The 27,414-nt window shown below is 48.3% G+C and overlaps 1 protein-coding gene across 4 annotated transcripts in view; it reads right to left on the minus strand.

Annotated features, from left to right (window-relative positions):
* The window catches only part of Fas2 (neural cell adhesion molecule fasciclin 2), a 139,959-nt gene that overhangs the window by 72,045 nt on the left and 40,500 nt on the right, over positions 1 to 27,414 (minus strand). For all 4 annotated transcript variants that reach the window (XR_014708241.1, XM_084607716.1, XM_084607714.1 and 1 more), the window contains exon 2: positions 23,132 to 23,297. Coding sequence is in view for 3 of the 4 variants with exons in the window: in XM_084607716.1 (XP_084463842.1) it covers positions 23,132 to 23,297 (166 nt within the window). In the remaining variant the exon portion in view is untranslated. The remainder of the gene's footprint in view (positions 1 to 23,131; positions 23,298 to 27,414) is intronic.

Consider the following 27,414-nt stretch of genomic DNA (forward strand, 5'->3'; position numbering starts at 1 on the left):
TCACCCGATTCTATCCTGCCTCTCTCCTTCCGTTCCCTCGCAAAGGTTTTTCACTCTCCTGCCCGAGGTCGTCTAGCCTCCGCAATACAAATTCCCCTCAGGTAAAATTACTCGCATATAAATCGCTTGTAAGACCCAAATTAGAACCCGCATCTGCCATCTAGCTGGAGCCCACATCAGGTATATCTAATCAATGCATTGGGATCTGTTCAAAATCGTGCCGCCCGGTTCATTCATTCCTCATACTCATTTGACACCAGTGTTTCGGTATTGAAAGCACAATCCGGATTGCCACTACTTTCTTTTCGTCGCCGCATTGCAAGCCTTGCTCGTTTTCACAAGTGTTTTTATTCACCTCTGAACCAAGCACCTTATATCAAAGCCGCACCGCGCATGTCACCGCACAAGTCATCCACTTCAAGTTGCCCACAGTCACACACTACCACCTTTTCTTCTTTGCTCTTTTTTTCGAGCAGCTACAGATTGCAACGGCCTTCCCTATGACATCGTAGCCATCGCATCGTCATCTGCTTTTCAAGAACGTGTAACCGATCACCTGAAATGTTAAATAACCATCGCTGTTTTTAGTGTTTCAAGTGCATTCCCACCCCTTATGCAACATCCCCTGAATGGGGGCCTTTAAAGAATAAAAACAGAACTGAAGCGGGCACTTCAGCCTGAGCGAACTTCAGGGCTGATACACACATCGAACTTTTGCCGCGTCAACTGCGATCGGCAATAACCGCCGCTCTTCTGATACTCGGGTTATGCGAAGTTCAACCAAGATTCCACAGTGGTCATCGAGAAGACGGAATTCACGGGCTGTACCGGTGAAGGGGTAGAACCTTCGTTTTACAGCCGAAATCGAGCGGCGGTGGGCGCGAGCTTGACCGCTCTTCGAAACGTCACGCACGCGTCCTTACCGTCGGTATGCAGAAATCTTATAACGCTAATAACGAATCTTATGCGTTTTTGTTTTTAGCCTTCTTTGCGGCCCTGAAGGAGGAGTAAAAAAAAATACTGCGGCGAATTTCGGTCGCTGGAACGCCCATCGTATAAGCCGGGGCGCGGAACTACCCGGGGCCGTTCCCACGAGAAAGGGGCCGGGACCGCTACTGCTGCCGCCGCAGTCGGCATCGCAGCAGGGCCTTATCGCGCCGGTGGAGCGCTTTTTATAGAGCGCGCGCTAGAGTCCGTGCGCCGCAGATCGTCGGCTATAGTTGACAGCGTGAAACGGCCCACCTGCTACTTAGGGCCAGACAAAGTACAGTTCCGCGTTTCGGTCAACCCCCCTTTGCCCGACTGGAACAACGTCGGTGGGATTGGAGCAAGCGAGTACCTCCCGGAGGCCTAGCACCCCACCCGCGAGAGACAGCTCCGATACAACCGCTCGCTGGCAGCAGAACCGGCCGAGGCTTCGGTGGCTCCCACGGCACTGCGATGCCCCCAACGCAAAGTGTGACCTAAGCTTTCCGGGCCGCGACTCTGGCTTGATCGCACCGGGGAAGCCTCGACAAACCCGGCAGGATTAGCGCTAACGGTCGCACTCTCCTAACGCAAAACCTCGCGAGTGGTTCAGCAGGCAACATGGGCAGGCTAAAAAAATTGCTGTGGTTTAGCTCTAGTTAAACCCTGAACGAAGCGGAAGTTCAGTTTGCACGGCTACGTCTGTGGACGAGCTTGTGATTAAACACGCAGTTCAGCACTGGTTCAAATGGTAGTTTATTTATGCCAATGAATACGCTGAGATGGTCCGCGATTCCTATCTTGTTTATCTGCACTGACGAGTTGGTGGTCTAGAAGCAAGTCTAAACTGGCGCCCCATTGGGTTGTCATATTTGGTTGGCAACTCCGTTTAAACCTCTCTTCTGCTATTGCTACGAAATATGTTTCGGATCTTTGTTGCAGTTACCCACGGCGACCACGAGTTCCTTCTAGACTTTTCGAGGAAAGGCGCAATATATACTTCGAGTGGGCACCCATACTTCATTAGGTCAAGGTCACCTGAAGATCAAATTTAGTGTCACGCGAAGATCGGCTATACTTAGCGTAGTAAACATTTAGGAAATTAGTTTATAAGAAAGGAAAGGCGCAGTATCTGTGAAGGTGAAAACCGGCGCTACGCTGAAGGCTCGAGCTGCCAGCTATGTAGTGAAGCTTTGGCTTCAATACGGCCTCCGTGTCAGCCGGGCTGCGTCAGCGACGCTGTGGGTCGTCCGATAGCGACATCTCCGTGCAGCGGAAGAGAACAGAACGGACAGAATGCCTTTAATGCCTCATACTTTCGCTAGCAAATGTCTCCGCGTTTCGGGTGCCTGCCTTATATGGTCATGTGCCAATCACCATTGAATCGATACTTAATCAATTCCAATCGGATGATATCGGAACATGATTGAAGACATTTTCAAGAACTGAGGCTGTTCGCTGTTCGGAGTGCTAAATGACCCTTAACTTTGACAAAACAGTTTCTATGACTGTAAAGAAAAAGAAATCCAAACTGAGTTTTCCTTATGGCTATAGCAGCTCCACACTCAAGACCGTCACTGAACATAAATACGTGGGCGTTATTATATCAATCAACCTGGGGTGGGCTGCTCACGTGGAGCACGTGGCAAATAAAGCGATGCGAAAGCTCGTTTTTGAAACGATCCGTGCGGTGTTCCACAAAGGAAGCAGCGCTTTTGGCCTATATAACAAACATTCGCCCAATCATATAAATACGCAAACGTTGCATGGTTCCTGCATACGCAAGATCACATAAATACGCTTGAAGCTGTCCAGAGAAAAGATGTGCGCATTACCTACAACAGATACAGGCGTACCGATTCACCGACGCAGATGTCTGAAATCAGGCTTGATACGCTAGCTAGACGCGTGCGACGTTTCACAGGCTGAAGTTTCTGTATATGCTCTTGCATAACAAGTTTAAAGTTGATTTTGGCACTCACATTACCTTCAACACTACCAGAGACACACGTCACAAGAATAAACTCACACTAGAAGAATATATCTGTGCAAATAACACGTTTATGTTTTCCTTTCTTCTGCGAGCTGTACGAGAGTGGAACTCGCTAGACGGTACGGTGACTGCACAGCCAACAGTTGAAAAATTCTTATAAATAGCTGGCAAAAGTGTGTGCCAAGAAACAAGACGTTTTTTTTTTTTTTCCCCCATTCCGGGTGCTTTCTGTGTTTTTATAATCTCGTGAACATGCACAGTGTGAAAGGGTGGTGCTGTTTTATGCGTTTTCGTATTCTTTGTATTCCTTTTTCCAGTGCATCGTCACATTGAATATTTCCCAGTGTTCTTATATTTTTGACACAATGCTTGTTTGCAACCAAAAGCATACTTGCTCCTGTAAAAATCACTAAAGGGATTGGCATTAATAAATAAATAAATAAATAATTCATAATTCGCGACTAATAATAAAATAGTTAAGACGATTCCCATAGGAACTCATGCATTCCGGCGTCATCGTAACTATCACTAACTATCACTTCTAGTTAACTGGTGTTTAACACTAACCAGACATTAACTAGTACTCAGAAAGTGCATCATGGTTAACTATCACTAAGCCATAGTAATGGTTAGACGTTTCGAGACGTCCGTAGCCGTCACATGGTGACGTCATCATGACGTCACATCCGGGCACGCATAATAACCGGAAGTGGTAATGACATCACAGCCGGCCATGACTGGTGATGACGTCACCAGGAGAAGGACTTTCTGTCAGACAGAAACGTCTGTATAAAGTTGCAAGACATCGAGTCCCCCGCAGTGGAGCTAGGGAGCAAGGGCACGCCGCAAGGCTCTGTTCTACCGCCTTTCCTCTTCAACGTGGCCATGAGAGGACACCCACGGCCCTCAAGAAAATTGAGGGTCTAAATTTTAGCATATGCGCGGATGACGTAAACCCTCTGGAATAACCAAGGGAACGACGCGAGCACAGAAGAGCGTTTGCAGGAGACAGCGAACACGGTGGTTGCCTACGCCGCCGATAGGGGCCTCTAGTGCTCACCGCAAAAATCGGAACTATTTGTTTACAATCCTAGATCCCTTAGGAGGAGCATAGACTCAAAATTCGAAATTAAAGTCAAGGGTAAAACCGTTCCTAAGCAGAACAAATCAGAATCCTGGGCTTCTTTATTCAGGAAAGCGGATACAATGACGGCGTCATAAAAAAGCTAGACGACTACGCGTCGAAAGTTCTAGGCATCTTTCGGAGAATCTCCCTTAGGGGCAGAGGCATTAAAGAGAAGCCTATCACAGGCTTACATCTTTAGCCGAGTGTGCTACGCTACACCCTTCCTAAATCTTAGAGCGGATGAAAGAAAATTAGCATACATAGCGAAATTACTTTTGAAAAGTAATGAAATTACATTACAATTACTTCTGCTGAGTAATTCAATTACTTTTAAGTTACTTTCTAGTTTTCATCCATGCAAAAAAAGAATCTAGTAAACTATAACTAACTTGTTCTCCAGACGCGAAGCACACACATTCTTTCATTTTCCCGCAAATTTCCGTCTCAAAGCTATTCCTTCCCTCTTTCCTACAGCGTTTGCCATTACAAAAATAAGAAAACTGCAAAAAAGAAAAGAGCAAAAACAACAACAAAAGCAGAAGCATGGTCTAACGGTCATGGAATGAACGGCGAACAAAGCGTCTTGCTGTCTTCGCCATTTGAAGTGCCCGAAGAAGCTAGGGTATTTATTGCTTCCGCAGTCCCAAGAATCGACGTCGGCACCTTGCACTCAGTAATGTTCATGCCACGGTGGCTCACGTCATGGACCCTTCCGCCTCCCCCCAAACCCTCCCTTGCCCCGTGCTAACGAGTGTAACCAGGCACCACTGGGCCCTAGCCGACGCCAGTGCCACTGCGCCGCGCTACCGGCTAGTTTTCAACTCCGGCCTTCTTGCACCATCTGCCCCTTCGGTATTCCCTTGGCGCCTTGTATCCTGCTGCTTGGAGAATGGTAGCCATGGGACAACCGCACTAAGTGATCCTGCTGCATAGGTTTCCGACGCACTGTTTCGCTCAATTTTGTCTCCTTTTGCCGATCCGTTAAGCTGGCTTCGGTTTGCCGCATGTCATTCCTGCTTTCGCGGCACTCTACTTTGTTGTCTATTGAAGGAGCAGTGCGCACTTTAGCAAAAGTAATTTCGAAAGGAAGTAATTACTTTTGCTGCGAAATTACTGTCCAAAAGTAATTCATTACAATACTAAATTACCTAACCGAAAAAAGTAATTCATTACATTACAAACTACCGAGAAAGTAATTAAATTACAGTAATTTCATTACTGCAATCAATTACTGCCATGTCTGGAAATTAGACTTTCTCATCCGAAGATGTATCAAGAGAGCCCTAGGATTCCCGATGTGCACCTCTACGGAGAAACTCCTCCCCATGGGGGTGCATAATAACTGAGAAGAATACGCAGAGGCAGTTCGCATGTCTCAGCTGGAGACTTAGCAGCACCACCACTGGCAGAGCCATCTTGCAGATGGCAGGCTTGCAGTCTGACCGCGGGCTGCACCCTAAAACTAACGTCCCCCCTAAATGTAGGGAGAAAATAGTGATGCCCCCACTCCCTAGGAATACGCATACGCAGCATGATACCGAGAGGAGGAATAAGAGAGCCGAAGCGCTAACAAAACGCTTCGGAAAAATGGATCCCGAAGAGGTTGCCTACGTGGACGCAGCTAGTTGGAAGTCTGGCGCGGCGGTTACCTTAGTAGTCAACGGACTAGGAGTGCTAGGAGCCCCCAAGTCGGCAGCTACTATTCGCAGCCGCAACATAGAGACGGCCGAAGAAGTTGCTATAGCGCTCGCTTGCATTGGAATGGAAGCAAAATGTGTACTCAGCGATAGTAAAACTGCTATCTGGAATTTCACGAAAGGCAGAATCTCGCCGGAAGCGGCGAGGATCCTGGCCGGCGAAGAGTTGACCCGCAAAGTCAACCTAATATGGACCCCAGCGCACGCGTCGGTTCCTGGCAATGAAGCGGCACACGAGTCAGCCCGAGCTATATACTTCCGGGTAACAGTAGAACCGCCGGATTGCCAGAACCTGGATGAACACGCGCAAACATATTGTGAAATCGTTGAGAATTGTAGATTAAACAAACCTACTGCCACCACCGGATAGGACATTAAGTAGTAGAGAGGCGACCGCATGGCGACGACTGAAAGCTGGAAATTTCATTAACCCGGTATTGGCCTTTCACATACAAGGGGAACAAGAAAATGATCTTTGTAAAGCACGTGGAGAGGGGTACTCTCGACCACATTATATGAGAATGCGCCGACTCCTTTGGAGTCGAGGAAAATATCAATAGCACAGAGAGCTGGGAAGCCCTGCTCCGGAGCGAAGACCCCGCTCGGCAGCAACAAGCCGCACGCCTGGGGGCCTAGGCCGCGAAGAGACAAAATCTCTGCTAGCCTTTAGTCGCGGAGGCTCAAGCCCCCATCGCCTAGGCCTGCGTGCCGTGGGTGGGGAGTAAGGGGCCTCTATTTAAGGTGGACAATAAAAGTTTTCATCCACCCATCCACGCATATACGAAGCTGACCTCGCCGGGCGTTCGATCCCGGCGTCCGTGCGGCGCTTCCTCGAACGCCGCACCACAGAGCATATTAGAAATAGACACAGTACAGCAGGCATCAGCGGCATTTAAAATTGGTCGACAGCAAAGAAAAGACGCAGAATATCTGTCAATATTCTAGTCAATCACAAACGGTCTCGCAGTCAATGCCTAAGCAGTGCGGCGGGGAAGACTTCCGCCTTGAAGCACTTTGGTGAGCCTAAGTGCCCTCTGAATTTTTATGCGATAGCCTCCAGACGGTCGAAGCTAATTTAATTCGGGGCACTTTTCCCCTCGTAAAGCGCCCACTAGACGAGGACACTGGGAGAGCACCCCTGCGCGCTTTGCCCGAGGAAAAATGCAGCAACGCTCGCGAATCCTGGACGCTTTCAACATTCCATCCGCGGCATTCCGCAATGTTCGAAGGCGCGCTCACACCGAGTCTCAGAGCTTGTGTGGCCATTTTTGGTCGAGAAACGGCGCTCGCGTAACGATCGAACGGCGCTCGATTTTACAACCTCGACCACGCCTCGCATGTGACGCGCAGCTTGTTCTGCATCTAGCTTTGCACTATAACCACGTTTCAGACCGATAACCCTGCAACGTCGTTACTGCGCCCGTCGCGCTTGCTTTTGAACGTCGGCAGTGCCGTTCAATGGTCGCCAATTACAGTCGCAAAAACACGGGCTTCGCGGCTCAGAGTCGATTCGCGTGCGTCATTTGGGTGCGTCTTGCGCCCAATCGCGCAAGAAAAGCGACGACTCTTGTCGACAAAGGAAAACCTGCGTGCACGAAACTGGCCTGCCTCATATGTACGGACATTCGCACCCCCGCGCTCCTGATTGGCCAGCAGAACGCCCCATTTTTACATTAGGTTGGTTGGTTTACGGTGTTCTACATTCCAAAGGGATTGAGGCTATAAAGGGACGCCATCTTCACTCAAGGTAAGCAAAGAAGGTTAGTACAGCGTTTAAGCATCTTGGGCACCCTGTACGCAACATCTGTGCACGGCCCAGCGATGCGGAGCTGTAGGCGGGTGCAGATCTTGCCCAGCACGACGCAACACTCAAAAGAACTGGGTAATCTACACATTCTATGGTGAGGCAGACAAAAGTAAAGAACAATAAAGTGATACAACTCAACACCGAACCGGCAGATGACCCTCGAAAGAGGTCGACCAATGTTGTTCACCGATTTTCAGGACGCCGCAGTTAATCCGATCAACTTTATATCGTGGTATAACCGCTCCCTGCGATGCCACGACGTTATGACAGTCGGTTGATGTTAGTATACTGGAGGGCTCCTCTGAGGAGCACCTTACGTTTTGTTCTTTGGTTGACTGAACAGTGGAGTAGAAGCAGAGAGAGTTGGTAGCGACTGCACTGTATCAAACAGCGCAAAAAATGTCATGGCGAATAAATTTAATTGAGATTCCGCCCGCTATTTCTGTCTATGTGTTCATTGCGCTATTTAATGCGATGTATGTACTTACAAACTGTGGACACAAGGAGAGCGTATGAACTACCCATGAAAAAGTATTAACCACAATAACCGGCCGCGCTGCATTTGAGGCAATTTTTCGCCTTCCATGGGAAGAAAATAGGCTACCCCATCCGAAGCTTAGGATGGTTTCCGCGACAATATGATCAGCGTCTCGAGGCGCCGAAATGAGCAGATACTTAGAAAGCAGCGGCAAATGGCCGCGTGTATACATCCATAGACACAAAGTCGATGCCGCCGTTATTCAACGAGGCTGAATTGCCCAACTGCCGCAGCGAATTTCCAAATTGCAGAGGCGCGCAAAGCGTTTTGAGTTGCAAGCATGCGAACTGCCGGATAACTGCTGCCACTCTCCCACTTTACTGCGTTTAAATGGTCTGCGCAGTGATAGAGTACGGAGTAGAAGAGCCAGATCGCTCCGAGCAAAGCGAGTGCGAGAGTTGCCGCAGCTGCGTCTATCGCTTCAGTCTCAAACTGCGACCAGAGCGGCAGACAGAAATTGATGTGTGTGATGGCATGTACAGTCAGGGACAAAAGCTTTCGGGATCCGAATTTGTGGGAGAACATTTATTCCTTTGTTGCCTCGCTCGTTTTTCCTGCGATATTTGTTCAAACTCACGTCCCGCAAACTTTTGTCCCTGACTGTACTTTCATGGCTTTGAACAGAGCGCGCCTTTCGAACTGACATTCGCATATTAGCGGCCTTTGTTTTTTGTCGAAACCATCCCCTATGGATGAACGTACATTTTCACAATTTTCGGCGAAACGTCAACCGAACTTTACACTCCATCCAGCGAGTGATCACAAGCGAAGTAGCATCGACTTTTCATTTGTAGCAGGAACTGCTGAACACAAAGGGAAAGCCTTCAACATGCGCCATGGAGTTGCTGCTGGGGCCCTCGAGGTTCAGGACCACTGAGTCCGCTGTCACGCAGTACTCATGACAGGGAATAGATTTCTATTAGTTTTGCCCCTGGTTCAGAACCAAAAGTAAAGTCTGCTTTCAGCCATGAACCAACCAACCAAACAGCATCTTTTTCACCCCCAAAAAGAAGCAGCTGGCACGCCAAAATTTCCAAACAAACAGTTCACAAGTTGCATTGTGCCGAGCAAGACATTTTTCGCCTTGTCCAATGCCCCATCTCGAGCGCTATTATAGCTGCTCAGAACCATTACAGAATGACGACCTGCGCCACTAACTCGCACGGCTTCATATATCTATACCCCGAAATGGTAGCCTACGAGGACACAAAGCGCACGTCGCGTTATATCGCGCCTTCCCTCGGCTCAACGTGCGAGTCAGGCAAAAGCTGAGCACAGTTCAATGAGAAAATACGTTGGCGCCGAACGGGATCGTTATCACTCGCACATTTGCGAACCGCAGTCGCAGCAGCCATTACCATTGAAGGTCCTTTCGCACTCGCATAAGCCGTACTGAACCCCCGTCAGCCTGCGTTGTCACGGCAACTATTTCTGTGTCGAAACTTCGCACAGCGTGGAACGAGAGAAGATGCAAAGCACGATTTACGACACGGGCTGAACGACTTGAGCGGACTGACAGCTGCGCGCGCACATCGGTGTCGATTACGCCCAAAGCTGTAACTCGATGCTCTCAAGCTTGCGCCAGACGAGAAAACCACGTGTGCGCCGAGAGCGCTTTGCAACCACCAGGCGGTGGACGACTCAGGTGAAAAGCTCACTTTTCTTTGCCCCTCCGAAATGGCGTTTTAAAAAGGACTCCCCTTTGTGCTGGGCAACCGTATCCCGCCATCGCGTTCTCTATTGTGCGCGCTCGCGAGGAGCTTTCATTAGCGGATATTCAAGGGCGGAAGAGAAATAAATAAAGCAGAAATCCCAGTAGACACGCGCCAGCCAAATGGGGCGTCCTTGTAATGCCCGCGCCACTTTTATGACAGCACACGGGCGAAGACGGAGCTGCAAATGAGCCTCCCGAGGCCCCGTGTATGCGCGCGAATAAACGCCGACAGGATGAGAACACTCCACTATCGCGCCACTATTCTCAATGACAGGCAGGCCTTCTTTCCTCAAATGGCCTTAAACCGCCAAGATCACTGCATTACGGGACGCTGGCTGGAAGCAGAATGACACAAGTTCCAACACCTTCAAGCGCAACCTTCGAACGTGCGTCTTCTTCGTCCGTGGTGGTGAAAATCATAATTATAAAATGAGTGTACAGGCTCAAAAAAAAAAAAAAAAGGCCCTTTATATGAGTGGAGTATGTAACAGACGAAGGCGGGCTAGTTGGTGGTTGACTATGGAGTGCATATTGCAACCGCGCGAAGAGAAGAAAGCAGTCCTGTGCCACGGCCGCTTTCATCGAGCGGCCATGCCTGTGCTTTCTTCTCTTCGCGCGGTTGCAATATGCATTCTGTGAGTAGAGTCCTTAGTCCGGGACCCCCTCTCGCGCAAGACCGCAAAACACGCAAGGGCCAACACGTTCTGTAAAAAAGGTATGCTTGTTCAGACATCCCCTCCAAACGTGGATAGTATATTAAACTGAACAGAACCATTGCATGGGCAGCGAGCGCAATACAAATTTAGGCAGGGATTTCTGCACTGATGCAGAAATCAGCTTGCAATGATTATTAGAAGCATCCGTCCAGTGTAGAAGCGTTTGAAAGTGATAGTCGCTCATCCTTGAGGAACAGTCCACTGGATGAATGCTGAGAGCGGCACTCTACTGAGGCACTCAGCCCTGGAGCACTCGGTAACTTTTTCCAACCAATTTTTTTTTTTTTTTTTACCTGCAAGCAACCAGGCAACGGGGATCGCCTCTCAGCTACTCTTATCGCAACTTTCCAAGCCAAAATGTCACGAAAGGCGAGTATGACTACATGCGCTCTTGTTGATACAAAGCCTAAGTGCCGCAAATGCTCGAATACACGGCTAACCGTGCCGTATTGTGTTGTGTAAGGTTTTACGGAATGTAGGTAATTAAGGCGATGACTTAGGAAAAAAAATAAACCTCGTTAAGGTAGAAATGAGCGGCTAGTTTGCTTGGGTAAATGGAATCCGGCGGAAATCGAACGGACGTACGTAGTCCTGCACGTTCCTTATGCCCTAACAGAACCTTGTCACCCGGTTATATTGCGGCAAATGCTACTCAAGCTCTTGCACAGGTAGGACGCCCTTTGAACGAGGCACAGGTGTCACTATGAACCAAGAGTCCAAGCACAAAGCACGCCGACCAAGAAACTGCCAACATAATGCAGTACGCGGCACGGAAGGTACGGAACAGAGATACCCTAAAGAAAGAGCTGAATAATCAAGCTGCGTACAGTTTGCACGCCTACTCTACACTAGAGAACAGATGGACAGATTTCGGCGCAGCGTCGTTACTTGGCGAAGAGTAGCGCGGCCCGAAGCCCTTCATTACTACATGTAACGCACCTCCCGCCAGAGAGCGCGCATAACGCGGAGAGCATAGAGGGGCTTTAGGAGAGCATACGGAAGCTGCGGTGAACAGCTCCGAACCTGTGGTACTACTGCGGGCGGTGAGCTGGGCTTTGGACGTCGCCGAAAGACACGGTCTGACAGCCACATCACGAAGCCAACTAAAAGGAGCCCAAGCCCATTGGTGTTTTAAACGGAAAGGAAAGGGCGCGCAAATTACCTGCGTTTGCGTGCAAAAGAAGTCGACTCTAGTCCACTTTTGAAAAACATCAGGAAGGAGAGTACGGGATGAGCCGCGAGTTTCCGAAAACTCGACTCAAGCGAAATTTTGTCGCATTTATATGTAAACGCGGTGATTGTCTCACTCTCGAAGAGCAACCGAACGGCGCCTTGAGAGACAGCGTGATGAAGAAGGACCTAATTCCTAACCACTCGGAGCCCTTCAACTAACGTCGCCTGCGTTTCACTTCGGCTCTATCGAGACGCGGGCGGAACTCGATCGCGCGCCTCCGGAGCAGGAGAAGCAGACGGAGGCCATACATGGCTCTGGACAAGTTGCGGACGCATTTGCGGCGTGGCAGCACCTTTCCTTGCCAACTGATGCGAGTAATTGCGCTCCTTGCGAGAAGCGCCTACCCTCGTCTACGTACGCCGACACATGCCAAGCGCTCTTCGAGAGCCGTGAACGAAGAACGCCGTATCGCAAAACAAGACCTACACGCGGAAACAACCTTCTGCGCATTAATATCAACACGGCGCGCGGCAGTTACGACGCTTCGCTCTTCGGAACCCACGTCCGACGCGCAGAGTATATACACAAACCGACACGCCCATGAGGTGCGCGTCTCATTCGCTCCGGCTACTTGTTTGTACAAAGGCCTAGCCTAAACTCTGATGCAGCTGGCTGTTGGCTACGTTGTGCACATGCACAAAGCTCTGAGACTTCGTATATAGCGACGTTTCCATCAAAGGAGAGAGAGAGATATATATTTTAATGGCAACAGGAGATGTCTGCCTGGTGGTAAGCCTAGCATGCTACTCCTGATGAGGGTTGAGGGATGAGGGTGACAGAGTGCGGGAGGGGAAGGGGAAATAAATGAGAAAAAAAAGAGAATCGGTGTCGCACACTTTCACACGCACATAATCACACACAGACGAGTTTTAAAGGGTATTGATCAACCCTGTGTCCTTAAGAAAAGTTAACTTTCACGCGCACATAATCACACACAGATGAGTTTTAAAGGGTATTAATCAACCCTGTGTCCTTCAGAAAAGTTAGTAAAGCCTTGGTAGCTCGCGCAGCAGGCGATCCGTCGCACCAAGGACCCAGGACATGTTCAAGGCGCAAGGTTGTGTCTTTAGGTAAGCTTAAATTATTGCGCAGTGCCCTGCGATGTGCAGTAAACCGTTGACAGGAGGTTACCAAATGTTCAAAATTTTCATCCATCAAAGGAGTTTCGCTGAAGAAGGGTATGCTGCATCCATTAAAAAAAAAAAAAAAAAAAAAAGATAATCTCTACAGAAAAACCGATACAGAAAAAATAAAATTTCGATGAAGCATTCTCTTCCTACGATGAAGAACCGCTCTATTACAACGCAAGATTTCCAGAGTTCATGAATTCGTCCGAACCAAAGAAGGCCCTCACAAATAAAATTTCCCCCATCCTCAAGAACATCCTCAATCTGCAGTCACTAACTCGGCTCAGCATGCATGTGCATTCAAAATGCCTGCCGTCCATAATCACGTCTCCTCGAAAGAAGCGAGCAGTTACCGGTGGCCGAAGCCTAGAAAGTCTGCTGCGATACAATTACCAACTCCGCGCGTGAAGCCCCGCTGCATATAGCCCGATTTCGAGTATGCATGCCGAGGATCGAATATTTTAGGGGAAACCCCTAAGGTGGATAAATAAGGGAGTAATTACTCACTGGCATCCACCCAAGCGCAGCCATACGGCTACAAAGGAAAGCTATATAGCTTCCTCACAAACGTCGTAGGTAAAGAAAAATTCGCCCTGATCCGGGAATCGAACCCGGGACCACCGCCTTTCCGGGGCAGTCGCTCTACCGACTGAGCTAACCAGAACGGTCAGCAGATCAGACGATGGGGCGAGAGCGAACTGATCTATAACTCAAAGTGGGAATGGTGCTGATCGTGAAGGAGAGCGCTCTTCTTCGGAAGAGGAAGCCATGCAGGCGGACCGCTATTTTTGTCAACGGCCGAAGTACAGCCGCACATGGCGCAGTACTTAGCGAGAAGGCACGCAGCTCGGCAACAATGCGCCAGAAAGTACACACACACACACACACACACACACACACACACACACACACACACACACACACACACACACACACACACACACACACACACACACACACACACACACACACACACACACACACACACACACACACACACACACACACACACACACACACACACACGAGAAGAGCGCGCACGCATGCGCTCCCAGGTAACTATGAGCTTTAACAATCACACTCCATACCTGTGTGACAAGCGTGCCTTTTGCAGTTTTCTCCTTGGCGGTTAAAAGCCAACAGTAAGCAAAAGGGAGGCTAATGAAGACAGTTCTACTTAACTACTTAAAGACCCACTGTCCACCCTCCGATCGAAAATACTTTTTTCCCCGGTGACTGTGAGACTTCGCAAAGTGTTTTTGAAAAGAGTACCTAATAACGCAGTTGGAGCCACCGCAATCACCCGTTCCCTCGCAAAAATAAATTTTTACTTTCCGCAAGACAAATTCCCCTTCTTCCTCCGCATTTGGCGGTAGTTGTGGCTTGGCACTCCGCGTGCGCGAAAAAGAAAAGAAATAATAAAAAAAAAAAACGGCCAAGGGAGCGCGCGCCGTTGGATTCAGTCCGGCCGTGGCGAGGGACAAGCGCGCAGCGAGCGGTAGACACCCATCTTTCACCCTCAGACAGCGAGACGGACCATGGATGTCGTTTTCGACTACGACGTCATCCTTGCGGTTCGTAGAGAACAGGGAAGCTGGTTTTCCGACGGGGAGGATGAGAGAGCTTTGGTTTGTATTTTTGCTGCTTTGCGGCGCGCGTATCACTGTAGCATTTTGCACAGACTATCTTCGGTCGTAAACTTATGTATCTCCGGTACCTGATCGAAACACTGGGCTCCTTTGCTTAAAAGGTGCTTCCCCGGGCAGTGGCCCTTTACGACAACGCACTTGACGACAAAGCAACTTGACGACAACGCAGAGGGCTATGCAACGAAACATGGTAGGGCTAGCATTAAGAGATAGCAAGCGTGCACAGTGAGTCAGAGAAATAACTCAAGTTACTGACATTCTAGTAGAAATCAAGAAGAAATGGGTATGGACAGGACATGTAGTGCGCAGAGAGGGTAACCGATGGTCGCTTAGGATAACAGACTATATTTGAAAAGAAGGAAAGCATAGCAGGTGAGCGGATGAGGTTAAGAAACCCGCAGGGATCAAGTGGATGCAGTAGGCACATGACCGGGTTAATTGGAGGAATATGGGAGAGGCCTTCGCCCTGCAGTAGGTATAGTCAGGCTGGCGATGAAGATGGTGGGGGTGGTGATAACTAAGCTTTAGTACTGAAAAAGTTACGGCGGACTCTTAAGAACACTTACGTGCTGCGAACGCGAAATCACTGACAACTTAGTAGTAATTTTAATCCCCACACGAATTCCCTCTGATATGCTGTAGTCCAACTAAATTAACGTAACGCACTCTTAATCCACCACCCCGCCATACTGCAATTTAATGCTAACCGCAGTTACTTCACCATAATTCGCTCTTAATCTAGTGCAATCCACCATTACTGCACACGATCACGGCCGGACATGTGCAGCGGCGCGCAAGCGCGCCTACACCGCTCAAGCCCGCTTGTGACATGGCCCACTGAAATAAAAATTCGTTTTTACTTTTATGACGTCACGTGGAGGCCATTTTGAAGTTACCCTGACGTCAATCAGATTTTTGTACCATACCTGCTGGTCAGTGCCGACTGGCATCGCAGCTCATAATATGCCTTAGAGGCCTGATTAAGCAGAATGACTACAAAAAAGCGGGCAGTGGCATGAACAGGCACTCGTCTTAGTTACACTATACAGTCACAGGTCAGTTTTTACCGTGATGCAAATTTTGTTACTAGAATCGAATCGTTTTGCTTTGCTGATTTTTTTAGTATTACTTGTTCTGCAAGTCCCAGTGTCAATCTCTCGTGCGCGTTATGACTTTTCTTTTTTTTTATTATTATTATTATTTCTACTTCACTTTTTCGGTTCTCATCATGAAAAATAAAAAAAAAGGGGGGGGGGGTGCTTAGAGATCATGAGGAAAAGCCTGAATGAAGCCGCTTCCCTTTGAGCATCTCGACTCCTTTGTAACGTCACTACATGTCATATCCGGAACGTACTACGTTACACATTACTTCACCGCCTAGTCTTCCCCTCGTCGCTCTTGCTGGCCTTCGTCAACACTGACATCACATCCTCTCCCGCTATAGTTACCTTCTCCGCGCGGCAAACGTCGGACGCCGCCGGGTTGTCGTTAGCATAACCATTCTGTTGTCATCTCATTGCAGCTACCAACAAGCCAAAAACCCACGAATCCCGTCACAATGCTGTGGGACCATACAGTTGAGAGAGCGGATGACGTAGCTGGTGCAGCGGTGTGTGCAAAGATTTTCGCCCAGAACGTCACCTACATACCGGTAGGTCGGTGTTCTGAAAGTGCGCGCTCACGGCCACTTCGCTTTTGAGAAGGAGCGTACGTAGCCGCGCGCCGATGCGAGGAAGGAAGAACGCGGGGGTCCAACGACGCGTTTTCTCACGAACCACTCGCCACAGGTTCGTAATTACTGCGAGGCTGCGCAACCGGTAGGCGCAGTCATCGCCGCACGCCGGAAGCAGTTAACTGATAGCCAAGGCCAAAGGAGCGCTAAGGCTGCGCCAAGGACGTCGCTGCTCCTGAAAATTTCTTCGCGCCTTTTCCGCGCTCCTCACATCGGCCAAAGTGCCAACCTTGTTCAATAAACGTTTTCATCGCCATCACTTCATTCATTAGGCAGCAGGAGCACTCAATACTCACGGGTAGTGCACAAAAAAAAATCCGACCTAATCTTTCATACTGCTCACTATCCGTGTGTAATGATAAGATTGATGGAACGGCAAAGCGTCCATTTTCAGAACTGCTCAGTGTCCGGAAGAACGCGAAAAGAGAATAATCGAAAACACTTTTGCGCCCCGTGAGGCCATCGAAGCCATTCCCGGTTAGGCCCTTCAAATCAGCGCATGTTAAGGGTTTGACCCCAGCAGTGCCCTGCAAGTCACTTTTCCTGACCGCATACTCAGAGCAAAAGAACTGCAAACAACGAAGCCAGCTGTCGCCAGCCCGTTCGCCGCTGGAAGCGATACGTTGCGCGGAACCTGCACTTCACATGAAAGTATGGCGGAAAACCTTGGCGCAGGTTGCAACGTCATCGTTATCTGCCAAGGTGCGCGTCGAACGCAGGCAGAAAAAGTTGGCACAACTTGGCCATGCAAATGGAAGCGGAGGCTACCGATCCAAGTAGGCAGCTCATAACGCGCGGCCGCTCTTGACGCGGTCCAGTGTTTGTGCCGCCAACGGCCGAGGTCGCAGAAGCTTGCTACTCTATTGCGACAAACGCCCACGCTCAATACGCGCTTGAGCGTCCATTTTTTTTTACTCAAGTGGAACAAAAGCGGGCGATTAATATCTTGAGATCAGTTCCATTTACGCGAGTTCAGCCAAACTGATTTCGCGCCTGACGAGACGAGCTTCAAGGATTCGTGCGCAACGCGATTCAAAAGATACCCGATCCTGTCTTAACTTTCTCGGATGAACTGTGTCGTCGCCTTATCTAGTTAATGGTATTCCAAGCAGGCACTTTCGCTGCTTCATGTAGCTTCAAGAGTAAACTTTAGCGAAAAGCGAATTTTTACGGAATTTCAGAAAATTTCAGGAACCTATATTGTCACTTTTTTCGTAATGCCAGTTTCCAAACTACTGTAAAAAAAAAAAAAAAAAAAAAAAAAAGAAAAGAATTTTCGGTTAGATATAAAATGACAGTGCCTAGTCCGTCGAGCCCACCACGAAGCCAGCATGCCCCAATTCGCCAACCTTTATTCAGGCTAATTCAGCACAGATACAAAAAAAAAAAAAAAAATTTAAGTATTTAGGATTTGTAGAGTTTCGTAGAGATAAGGTATGGCCACAGCTTCGACTTAAGAATGAATGTCAAGTACGAAAGGCCAGTTATTTTATACTTACTCTCCGCACGCTTAATTAAACAATAAAGTACAGATAAGACTCCAGAACAAGCGACATTCAAGTGCCTGGTAGGAACATGACTAGAAAAAACGACTGCAGCAAGAACCCCCGATTAATGGTCCAATGCACGTCCGAACAAACTACACAGGCCACATACTATGCGTTTCAAGGAAGCCCCGATGAATCTTTAAATAGTCGAGGTGACTGTTGCGGTATAGTGAATTAACACCTGCAATTTGAAAATTAACCGATATGTAAGATATGCCTCTCTTTGCAATTAAGAGATTTGTAGCTCATCACTGCCGTATCAGTCTTTAGAATTTCTAAACGTAGTTACCCTCCGTACCGTCGCTCAAGCAATCGTGTTCGTTTCTCGCATACTTCGAAAATTGCGCACCTGCGGAGCGATCAAAATGCGCCACGTGTCACGCGATGCGATGGCATGATTATGGCTGCAGAACGTGCTCACCGGGATCACGATTTTCGAAACTCAGCTAGAAAGGCCAAAATTAGTTGAGCCACAGCGCGAAGGTTAACTGTGATTACAACAATTCTGGAAATAGATACGGCTGTTGCTAATGGCCAGCTACTAATTACTAGTCGCAACCAGGCAACTAGCTGTCTGGCTAACATTTCATTCATCTGTCTTCAGATGTCCGACAACATTGGAAATTACAGCACCACAAAATTCATTGTATCATTTTTTTAAATTGGTTCATAGGAAGGCGCAGTATCAGTCACACTTGCTCTGCGGGCACCTGAACCTGAAGGGAAGGGAGGAAGGTGGGAGTGAAAGTGGAAAGAGAAAGGTGGAGCTGTAGTGGAGGGCTAAGGAGTAATTTCGACCACCTGGGGATCTTTAACGTGCGCTGACATCGCACAGCACACGGACGCCACTTCGTTTCGCCTCCATCGAAACGCAGCCGCCGAGGTCGGGTTCGAACCCGGGAACTCCGGCACAGTAGTCGGCCGTCTTACCACTGCGCCACCACGGCGGGAAACTTGTATCATACCGAAAGGCCTATTTTAGTGGCGGGCTTCCATAAAGGCCCACTGTCTACCCTCCGGTCGAAAATATTTTCTTCCCCGGTAACTGTGAGACTTCGCCCCTAGAACGCAGGGCCGCAAAATGTTTTTGAAAAGAGTAACTAATAACGCAGTTACAGCCACCGCAATCACCCGATTCTGTCATGCTTCTCTCCTTCCGTTCCCTCGCAAAGGTTTTTCACTCTCCTGCCCGAGGTCGTCTAGCCTCCGCAATACAAATTCCCCTTCCTCCTCCGCGTTTGGTGGGAGGTGGGGCGTGGCTCTCCGCGAGCGCAAAAAAAGAAAAAACGGTCGAGGGAGCGCGCGCCGCTGGATTGTCTGGTCGTGGCGAGGGAAAAGCGCGCAGCGAGCGGTAGACACCCATCCTTCTCCCGTCAGTCAGGGAGACGAACCAATGGACGTCGTTCGCGGTACGTACGTCATTATTGTGGCCCGTCAGGCCAGCGCAGGAAACGGGGAAGCTGGCTTCCCAAAGGAGAGCATGAGTGAGCTTTGAATTGTATTTTCGATGCTTTGCGGCGCGCGTGTCACTGTAGCATTTTGCACAGACTATCTCCGGTACCTGATCGAAACACTGGGCTCCTTTGCTTACAAGGGCCTTCCCTGGACAGTGGCCCTTTAAGACACCTAGCAGATTTCACATTTTAGAATGTAGGTCTGCGCTTATATTCACTACGTTGCGTGATGGCTTCTTTGACTCCCCAAGGGCTTAAGCTAAGCGAGTGTTCATTCACGTGTGGGTAGCCATGTGGCTGCTTTCATGGAAGTGAAAAGTAGGAGCAAGATGGTAAATTACTGCTCGCGATTTGCTACGCTTTCGTTCCGTGCGTTGAGGAGCTAGAATAGCTGCGACCGATAAAAAATTAGGTAAACCCGTGGGCGGCAGTGGCTCGGCGCTAACAGCTACTACAGCCTCGCGTCGCCCCAGAGGAGCTCTCAAGCGCCGGACGAGCGCGAGCAAACACGCCCGCTGCGCTCTAATGGCATAATGCGCCGAGAAGAAAACGCCCACCTGCGGAGCACATTGTTGCGCACGCACGCCTAGTCGGCTGACGCCCAACAATTCGCACTTAATACGGGCCGCACTTCCGGCAATGCCATCATCCACTTTCTCGCTTCCGCCGAGTAAAGTGACTCAGAGCTGCGGTCGGCAGAGACCGCGCACAATGGATTGCCCCCGAGCTGAAATCGGCAGATGGGATATGCAGAACGACGCCGCCCCTCCGCGATCTCGATACGATGGAAAACGACCGCAGAAGTGAGCACTCCGCGAAGTTAAAAAAAAAAAGGGGGGGGGGGGGGGGGGGGGCAATGTTGAAAGGGGCTGAATGGGGGCGTATAGCAATAACGCGGAGAGGCGGCCTTGACGCCCCAGCGCAGCAGCGCCTTTCGCAAGCCCACGGCGCTCGCCGTCGCACGACATCAATTGACGGCGCCGTGTCGCCGATGGCACTGGCGCTGTAAGGCACACAAAAGACACCGCACCACAACCACCGCCAGTAATGCCGACGGAGGTCCTCTGCCGCCGTTCCAGGCACCGAATGTTTGAAAAAACTCCTTCCGCGCAAAGAAAAAAAAAAAAGTGAGTGCCGTACGGCAAGCGTCTATCAATAACTAAGGGGGAGGAGTCAACACACAAACAACTCCTTTAAGCTGATAACGTAGGTGACTGCATCCGGCTCCCCTCTCGGATTCACGTTATGCACACTACTACTCACTTATCAATTATCTTTAGATTTGTGCCCCTATTATCCTACACGTGCCCATACCGTCATAAGCTATTGGTTTGGTTTGGTAAAACTTTATTTCCCACAGTCATATTATGTGAAAAACCACCCATCATCATCAGTCTGACACAGGGCGAAGGCCTCTCCCATATTTCTCCAATTAACCCGGTTCTGCGCTAGCTGCATCCACTTGACCCCTGCGAACCAAGCCGTATTAACATGCCTGTTTGGATGGAAGGAAGGCTGCATTTCGGCATCTGGTTTTTTATCTCAAATGTGATGATGACAGCGCCTGCCAAATTGGCCATTCAACGTGCCCTCGTGAAGTCGCACCACCCGACGACCAATCAGCGCATGGCCACGTTACCGGCCAGATACACTACCCGCCAGGGGCATGCAAATTACTTTTCGCATTCGCCGATATCGGACTTTCTGGGGAACGGGGACTCGTTAATTTTGACAGCGTAATTTTGAACATGAATTGGCATTTTTGAAGGGATTTAAATCGCTTTGTTTTAAGGTCGCGTCATGAGGTGCAGAAAATAAGTGAATAAGGAAAGAAAAGTGAACTGTGCTCACATCAGGGATTCAAATCGCCATCCTTCCGAGTCCCAGCCGAGCGCGTCATTTGTTACGAGTACCCTACCCTACCAGACTTCATTTTTGTTTTAACGTGGTAATTATTAAACATAAAATATGCGATATTTACACGAACTACTTTAGAGGGTTCCTGAGAACGAGTCACTGATTCTCCTTGTCTAGCGCAATGGTGCCGGGGGGCGTTGTGGGAAAGGACAAGAGCGGCGCTGGGGAGGGAAATGCCAGTGCCCACGGCAAAACTACAAATGAGGCGGTACAGGGAGATATGGGCTGGGCATCTTTCGAAGTACGGGAAGCTCAGAGTAAAATATTATATGAGGAACGCCTGAGGAAATTGGACAGTAACAGATGGGCAGCTAAGGTATTTAAATACCTGTACCTAAAAAGCGTTGACTCACAATGGAGGAAAAGAACTAGGAAACTAACTAGTAACTCTGCTAGTAACAAGGACGGAGAAATAAAGAGCATTAAGCAACAGGTGAAAAACACAGAAGGTAAAAATTGGATAAATTCGATGGAAAAAAAAAAAAAAAAAAACAGAGTGTGGAATTATACCGAAAGTGGAAAATGCAGATCAGGAAGGAAGATTTCTTTGATAACTCAAGAGGCAGTGCCCTACTTTTTGAAGCTAGATCAGGGTGCCGAACACGCAGCTACAAAAAGAAGTTTAACAATGGAGATGACGCATGTGCTGTATGTGGAAACTCCAGTGAAACAATTGCCCATATTATACTCGAATGCAATGGTATCCATCCGGAAGTTGATGCAGGCGCAATCACTGTTCCTGAAGCTCTGGGGTTTAGAGATAACAGTGGCCGGGTGAATAAACCTGCGGTGGAAACTAGCAAAAAACGGCTGGAAGATTGGTGGCTTAAAAGCAGAGAAGTGACATAATGTTAGTAATGTAGGAGCAAAATTTAATAAATAGAATGATGGTTTAGTTAACCATTCTAAATCAATAATTAAGATATGTGGAGAAAAATGAGCATGATAGCTACTGCTACCACCCCGTTTCAAAGGGGACGCTCCTATATTCCATCCATCCATCCATCCATCCAGTGGTTGCGTTGGAGGGCGACACCGTCCCAGAGAAATGTCAACGGCAGCGCTCTCGTCCGCCTTATGGACGGCGCTGCGTGAGCTCAAATACATCGCTATGGTTAACGACGCCCTATTAATGGCCCGGGAAGACCGAGAAAGTACGCTACGGTTTCCGCACGGGTAGACAAGTCCCAAAGCAAACTACGGGGACTCCTTTCTTGAGGGAAACGAACAACACTTTTCCGCACTTAACCCGGGACAGCACATGTGGAACACGGCGGAGACGTTGCTAGGTCCGTCTTATAAATCGAGGTTTCGAGCCTGTTTTTTTTCTAAAGGACTCTGACCTGGACTCCAGATGGCGACAGCAATCGTGATTATTATCTATTGCATGCGATTATGTGAATGTATCTGACCTCTGAACATTAATTACTACGGTGCAGCAATTGGCGGCAGAATCCGCAAGGATAACTCCGCCTGTATCTAGCAACCTCAGACTCTCTCCCCGAAACCGCTGTCACGAAGTGAAATAGCGGTGGTGGGACAGTTTGCTTAGTCAGAATTTCAATCGACTATCCTAAGCACGTTTCCTTCCTCCGCGAAACCGAAAAGCTGTTTTAAAGGGAGATTTGGATTCAAGACAGTGAATTCCGATCAGACAACCACGGTACAAGGAGCCACCTATAGCGGATTAGAAATGGGCTCCGGATCGCAGACTGGAATTCGCCGCAAACCCCTACATTGAGGGGTGCTTCGTTCGGAGCTCGTCTCACGGCAGACGTGCGTTAATTAGCTGCTCTCTGTGAGCCGACACGAAAACCAACCTGGTAAATGGCTCTGCCACTAAGATACTAGGGGCGCTCTTGACCAACAAACACGCCCAGAAGAAAAGATCTGCAGCCCAATGTCCTTCCTCACCTGGTGATCTCCTGTCCATCGGGGCCCGTCCATTTGAAGTTTGTGAAGTCCGCCTCGCCGGCGCCTTTGGTGCAGAAGAGCACGAAGCCCGTGCCCGCGGGCTCCGTCTTGTTCTCGCCGATCGGGTTGATCACCAGGCTCGGCTGAGACTGGCCGTAGTACGACGCTGCGTAAAGGAATAACGAGACGCAGTCAGGTCACGTGCGCCTGAGCGCGACTACAGCAAAGATCGCACCTACTGCACCCTGCTATTTACCGATCACTGTCATGCATTCTGCCGTTATCATTATTCTCTGTACAATTAATCACGGCTCGCATCCACAGTAGAAGGCCATCAGGTGGTGGGCACCTCACGAGAAAAAAAAAAATATTGGGGGGACACTTAAGCTCTGCCGTTAAGGGTATGCAGCGTAGCGTTCCACACACGCTGGCAATGTTTTGTCACTTTTTCTTTTTTATCTTTATTTCGTTTATTTTTATGTATGCACACCGAAATATAGCACTACCTTTCCATTCTGAGCAATTTGACAGCATTGAAGCATTTTTGTTTATTATTTCAATTATTTAATTGATCAAATACGCACTAAGTTTCCTTAATTCGCGTCATTAAGCACAGGCTTTTCATTCCGAGCATTTTACCATATTTTTTTTTTTAATTATTTGAATCAATTGTTGAAAAACCAGACAATTTTTTGAACGAGCATAATCAAGCATTGGCTTTTCTATCTGAGCTTTCCGACAGCTTCGAACCCCTTTTTCCAATTCTCGTTTTTCATTTCTTGAATTCACAAATCAATCCATCACAATGATTTCATTAACACCTCATCGGCTATCACATTCCTATCACTCATCAATCATTAGAACTACAAACTACCTTGACACGATATATTTACGCAGCCTCCGATTATTTCCGACACGTGAATTGCCGACCTCTACAACTACTACTCAGCTTTACTGTAAAAGCATAAAGTAATATAGACACCTCATTGTTGGGTTCGTGTTTTGTCATTTGTAATGATGCCCAGGACATTACTGTACACGGATCACCACGACACATTCGCCTACAACTGCTGAATAATCTATAATCGAATTTCGTTTCTCGCCTGTTTCGTTTTCACAGTCAAGAGGAATGAAAATACAGCGATAAAATATTTGCTCTGTCATTTGAATTCACTACAATGATGAAGCAAGCCTGCCTCAAGAACTGGAATGATTACAAGTGAAGAATGAGCGATTATATCGCTGTTTTTTCATGCCGCGCATGAAGACATGATTGTGACGTCACAGCCATCTCTCGGATAACAAAACCAAAAGTTGTGAGAAAAGAAAATTCAGTTATAAATTATTTTGCGGTCATAAGCGAAAACTGCGTGCGGATCGATATACAGTAATGACTTACGTATCATTAACAAGAAGAAAAATGCCACCAATATTTAGTATATATATATATATATATATATATATATATATATATATATATATATATATATATATATATATATATATATTAGTCCTTAAGTCCGCTTAAGACCATAAATGACGGAAGCCTGATCAGCTATCCTAACCGCATCGTCACTCATATCAGCACTGTCACTAACTGCTGTTATTATCTGTAACTATCGCTATGTACCATCGCTATCATTTTCAATATCGTCATCACAACTATCACTATCATCATCGCCACCGTTATGACTGCTATCTCACTGCCATCGGCACTATCACCGACTATTATCGGCATCGCCAATATCACTAACTACCGCTATCATGCTACCAGTAGCTTCAACTATGGTATCGCCATATAAGTACCACTGTCACTAATTATCAATAGCTATCACCGCTTATACGTCATTATATCGCTACACCTACACCCCTATGTGTACTATATGTTGACGGCAGTTCATGCGGACATCCGCTGCGTATACGTTTTTGCTCACACTTTCGTCCACGGCGCTCATGACCGCTCATCAGAAGCTACGAAACGGCGTATATATTCTTCTGCCCGTGATACAGCAGCGTTCAAATGCAACACAGAAACCCGCCTTGTGCGGAACCGGTTCAAGCATCCCTCACATCGACGGAACACCGAGAAAAGCGCACGGTTCGAGACATCATTTCGAGAAACGCAAATTTATATGTGTTCCAACACCGGTGCACGCATACTTTAGGCAAATCAATCCACAACTACAGTACCCATTAGGAAGGGCCAACCGATCGCCTTCGATCTCGGTATCGAGTTTTACCGCTCTGACAGCCTTCCCCGACTGCGCCTTTTCCCTGTCATTTACGGCAGCAAAACCGCAGGGACGCAAAAAGGCGCGAAGACGTACAGCCGTGAAATATCCTCGCAAGACTACAAAAAAAGAACCCACGCGCGCACACACAAAAGAATATAATTCTATTTACATAAAGTTGTGCAAAAAATAATAAAAGGGTGGAAGGGAAGCGCAGCTTTATAGAGCGCAGCCGCTTAAGAAAAAGTGGGCAGCCACAAGAAACACACCACGAGGATTTCTTGATGCTTCTACTTCCCGGGCTTATCGTGGAACGCATGGAGCCTCGCCGAGCCGAATGACATAACAAACCAGGACGTCAGGTAGAAAGAGGGGCATTTTAGTGAAAACGCGTCGGGTCCAGCTGTATCTCAACGTTGTGATGGCCCAAGTGCAGGGTAGCAATTGCTGCTCAGTACCCGAAATGCAACGGTTCGAAACTGTGCGACTCAACCTTCCGTATTCGACAGTTTTTAGCGGCTGACTTTATCTGAATCTAAATTTTCTGGACGAAGGGAACGTCGGCGTCGAGTGTAGCGCTACGTAGCGCTAAGCGCCTGGAGACCGACGGCATCAACTGCAGCGGTACACTGCCAAGTCCGAGCACGCACACAACAGCCGTCCGATTCAATCGATTCCCTTGTCAAGCAGCCTCCCACGCTGTGTCGCATAGAACTGTACGCTGGTAAGCTCTTCCATAAACCATAACAGATGTGAGCACCATGACCCGTTATCTGAAAAGGCACGTCCGCGTCCTGCAGCACTCACAACGTCGCTTGGACGATGCTGACGAAAGCGCGCGCACTTTTGCGAGAAGCGTACGAAGCTTGTTCGATCGAAAAGTCGTCGTCGAAGTAATATCCGTGTCGGAAATATCCTGTGTCGGAAATATCCGTGCGAAAAAAACCTGGTCAGTATGCAATGTTATGACGTCACAATCACACGACCTCTTACGGGAATTTCAAACACAATACATTCAAAATAAAGGTACGAAATATATTCAATGAAATAAATTTGTCGCATTTGATGTTCGCACCCAGGTCCTCTGCATGCGAGACCGGCAAGCAACGCACAGGCCACGAAACGTTTTTTTTTTTCTTCACTGCAGGTAGGAACTATAAAAATCTAGGTGAAAAAAAAAAAAAAAACTTCCACCGTACTGGTGGAGCGTTAATTAAAACAGTCAAAATTTCCAAGATCATCCATCAATTCGCACTAAGCGTGTTGAGAGGTGCCTATTGAATGTGTTAGATCTGTACTGACGTTACCGAATGCTAAAATTGAAATGGGTTAAACCAGAAAAAAAAAAAAGAGGAAAGAAACGCACAATGAAAAGGCGGTGTATAGCAGGCGCTTTGCGTCTACTCATAAGGCGAATTTTCAGCTTTCCCATAATTTTTTTACTTGACTAGGCGAGTAGCTATTGGTTCAACTTAAACCCAGCCAAGACACAATGGTTGTCTCATGCTGCATCTCTCCTTTGCCTCGCGTCGTTTGGATCGTCAAGCGGCCAGGATGTTCCTAACAATGCGTGGCTTCTGCGATGAATGAAGGATGAGTGCTACGACTGGTCCATCGCGGCCGCCGTGGCCCGCACATGATCATGCAGGATAGAACTGTCTGTTTCATATGGCTGCAATTTCTGCGTCTGCTTGCCTATATGGTTTCCATGTTTTTTCATGCAATGGGTCTCAAAGCAGACAACAATGCTTCTAGAGCGATTCCGCCGTCCTCGCAGAAAAAAACTGTACAAGTAGCGTACCACCCTTGCCGCATCAAAAAGAGGCGGCGGCGAACCCCCTTCTTTCCGCGGGCGGCCTTGAATGAGATATCACTAGTCTTTTCATTGCACTCAGCTGTTCGGAAAGCGCGCACCGACACATTGAACCAAAGCCGTTAATTGGCAAACATAGGAATTTCAATCTATACATAAAACAAGGATGAAAAGCCCCAGCTACCCCGTCCTTGCTACTGGTCTGAAAAACGCCTGACACAGCCCGACTCACGGTGAGC

This window comes from Amblyomma maculatum, chromosome 6, assembly GCF_055883805.1.
Source record: "Amblyomma maculatum isolate TAMU_Amacu chromosome 6, ASM5588380v1, whole genome shotgun sequence".
NCBI classification, from domain to species: Eukaryota; Metazoa; Arthropoda; class Arachnida; order Ixodida; family Ixodidae; genus Amblyomma; species Amblyomma maculatum.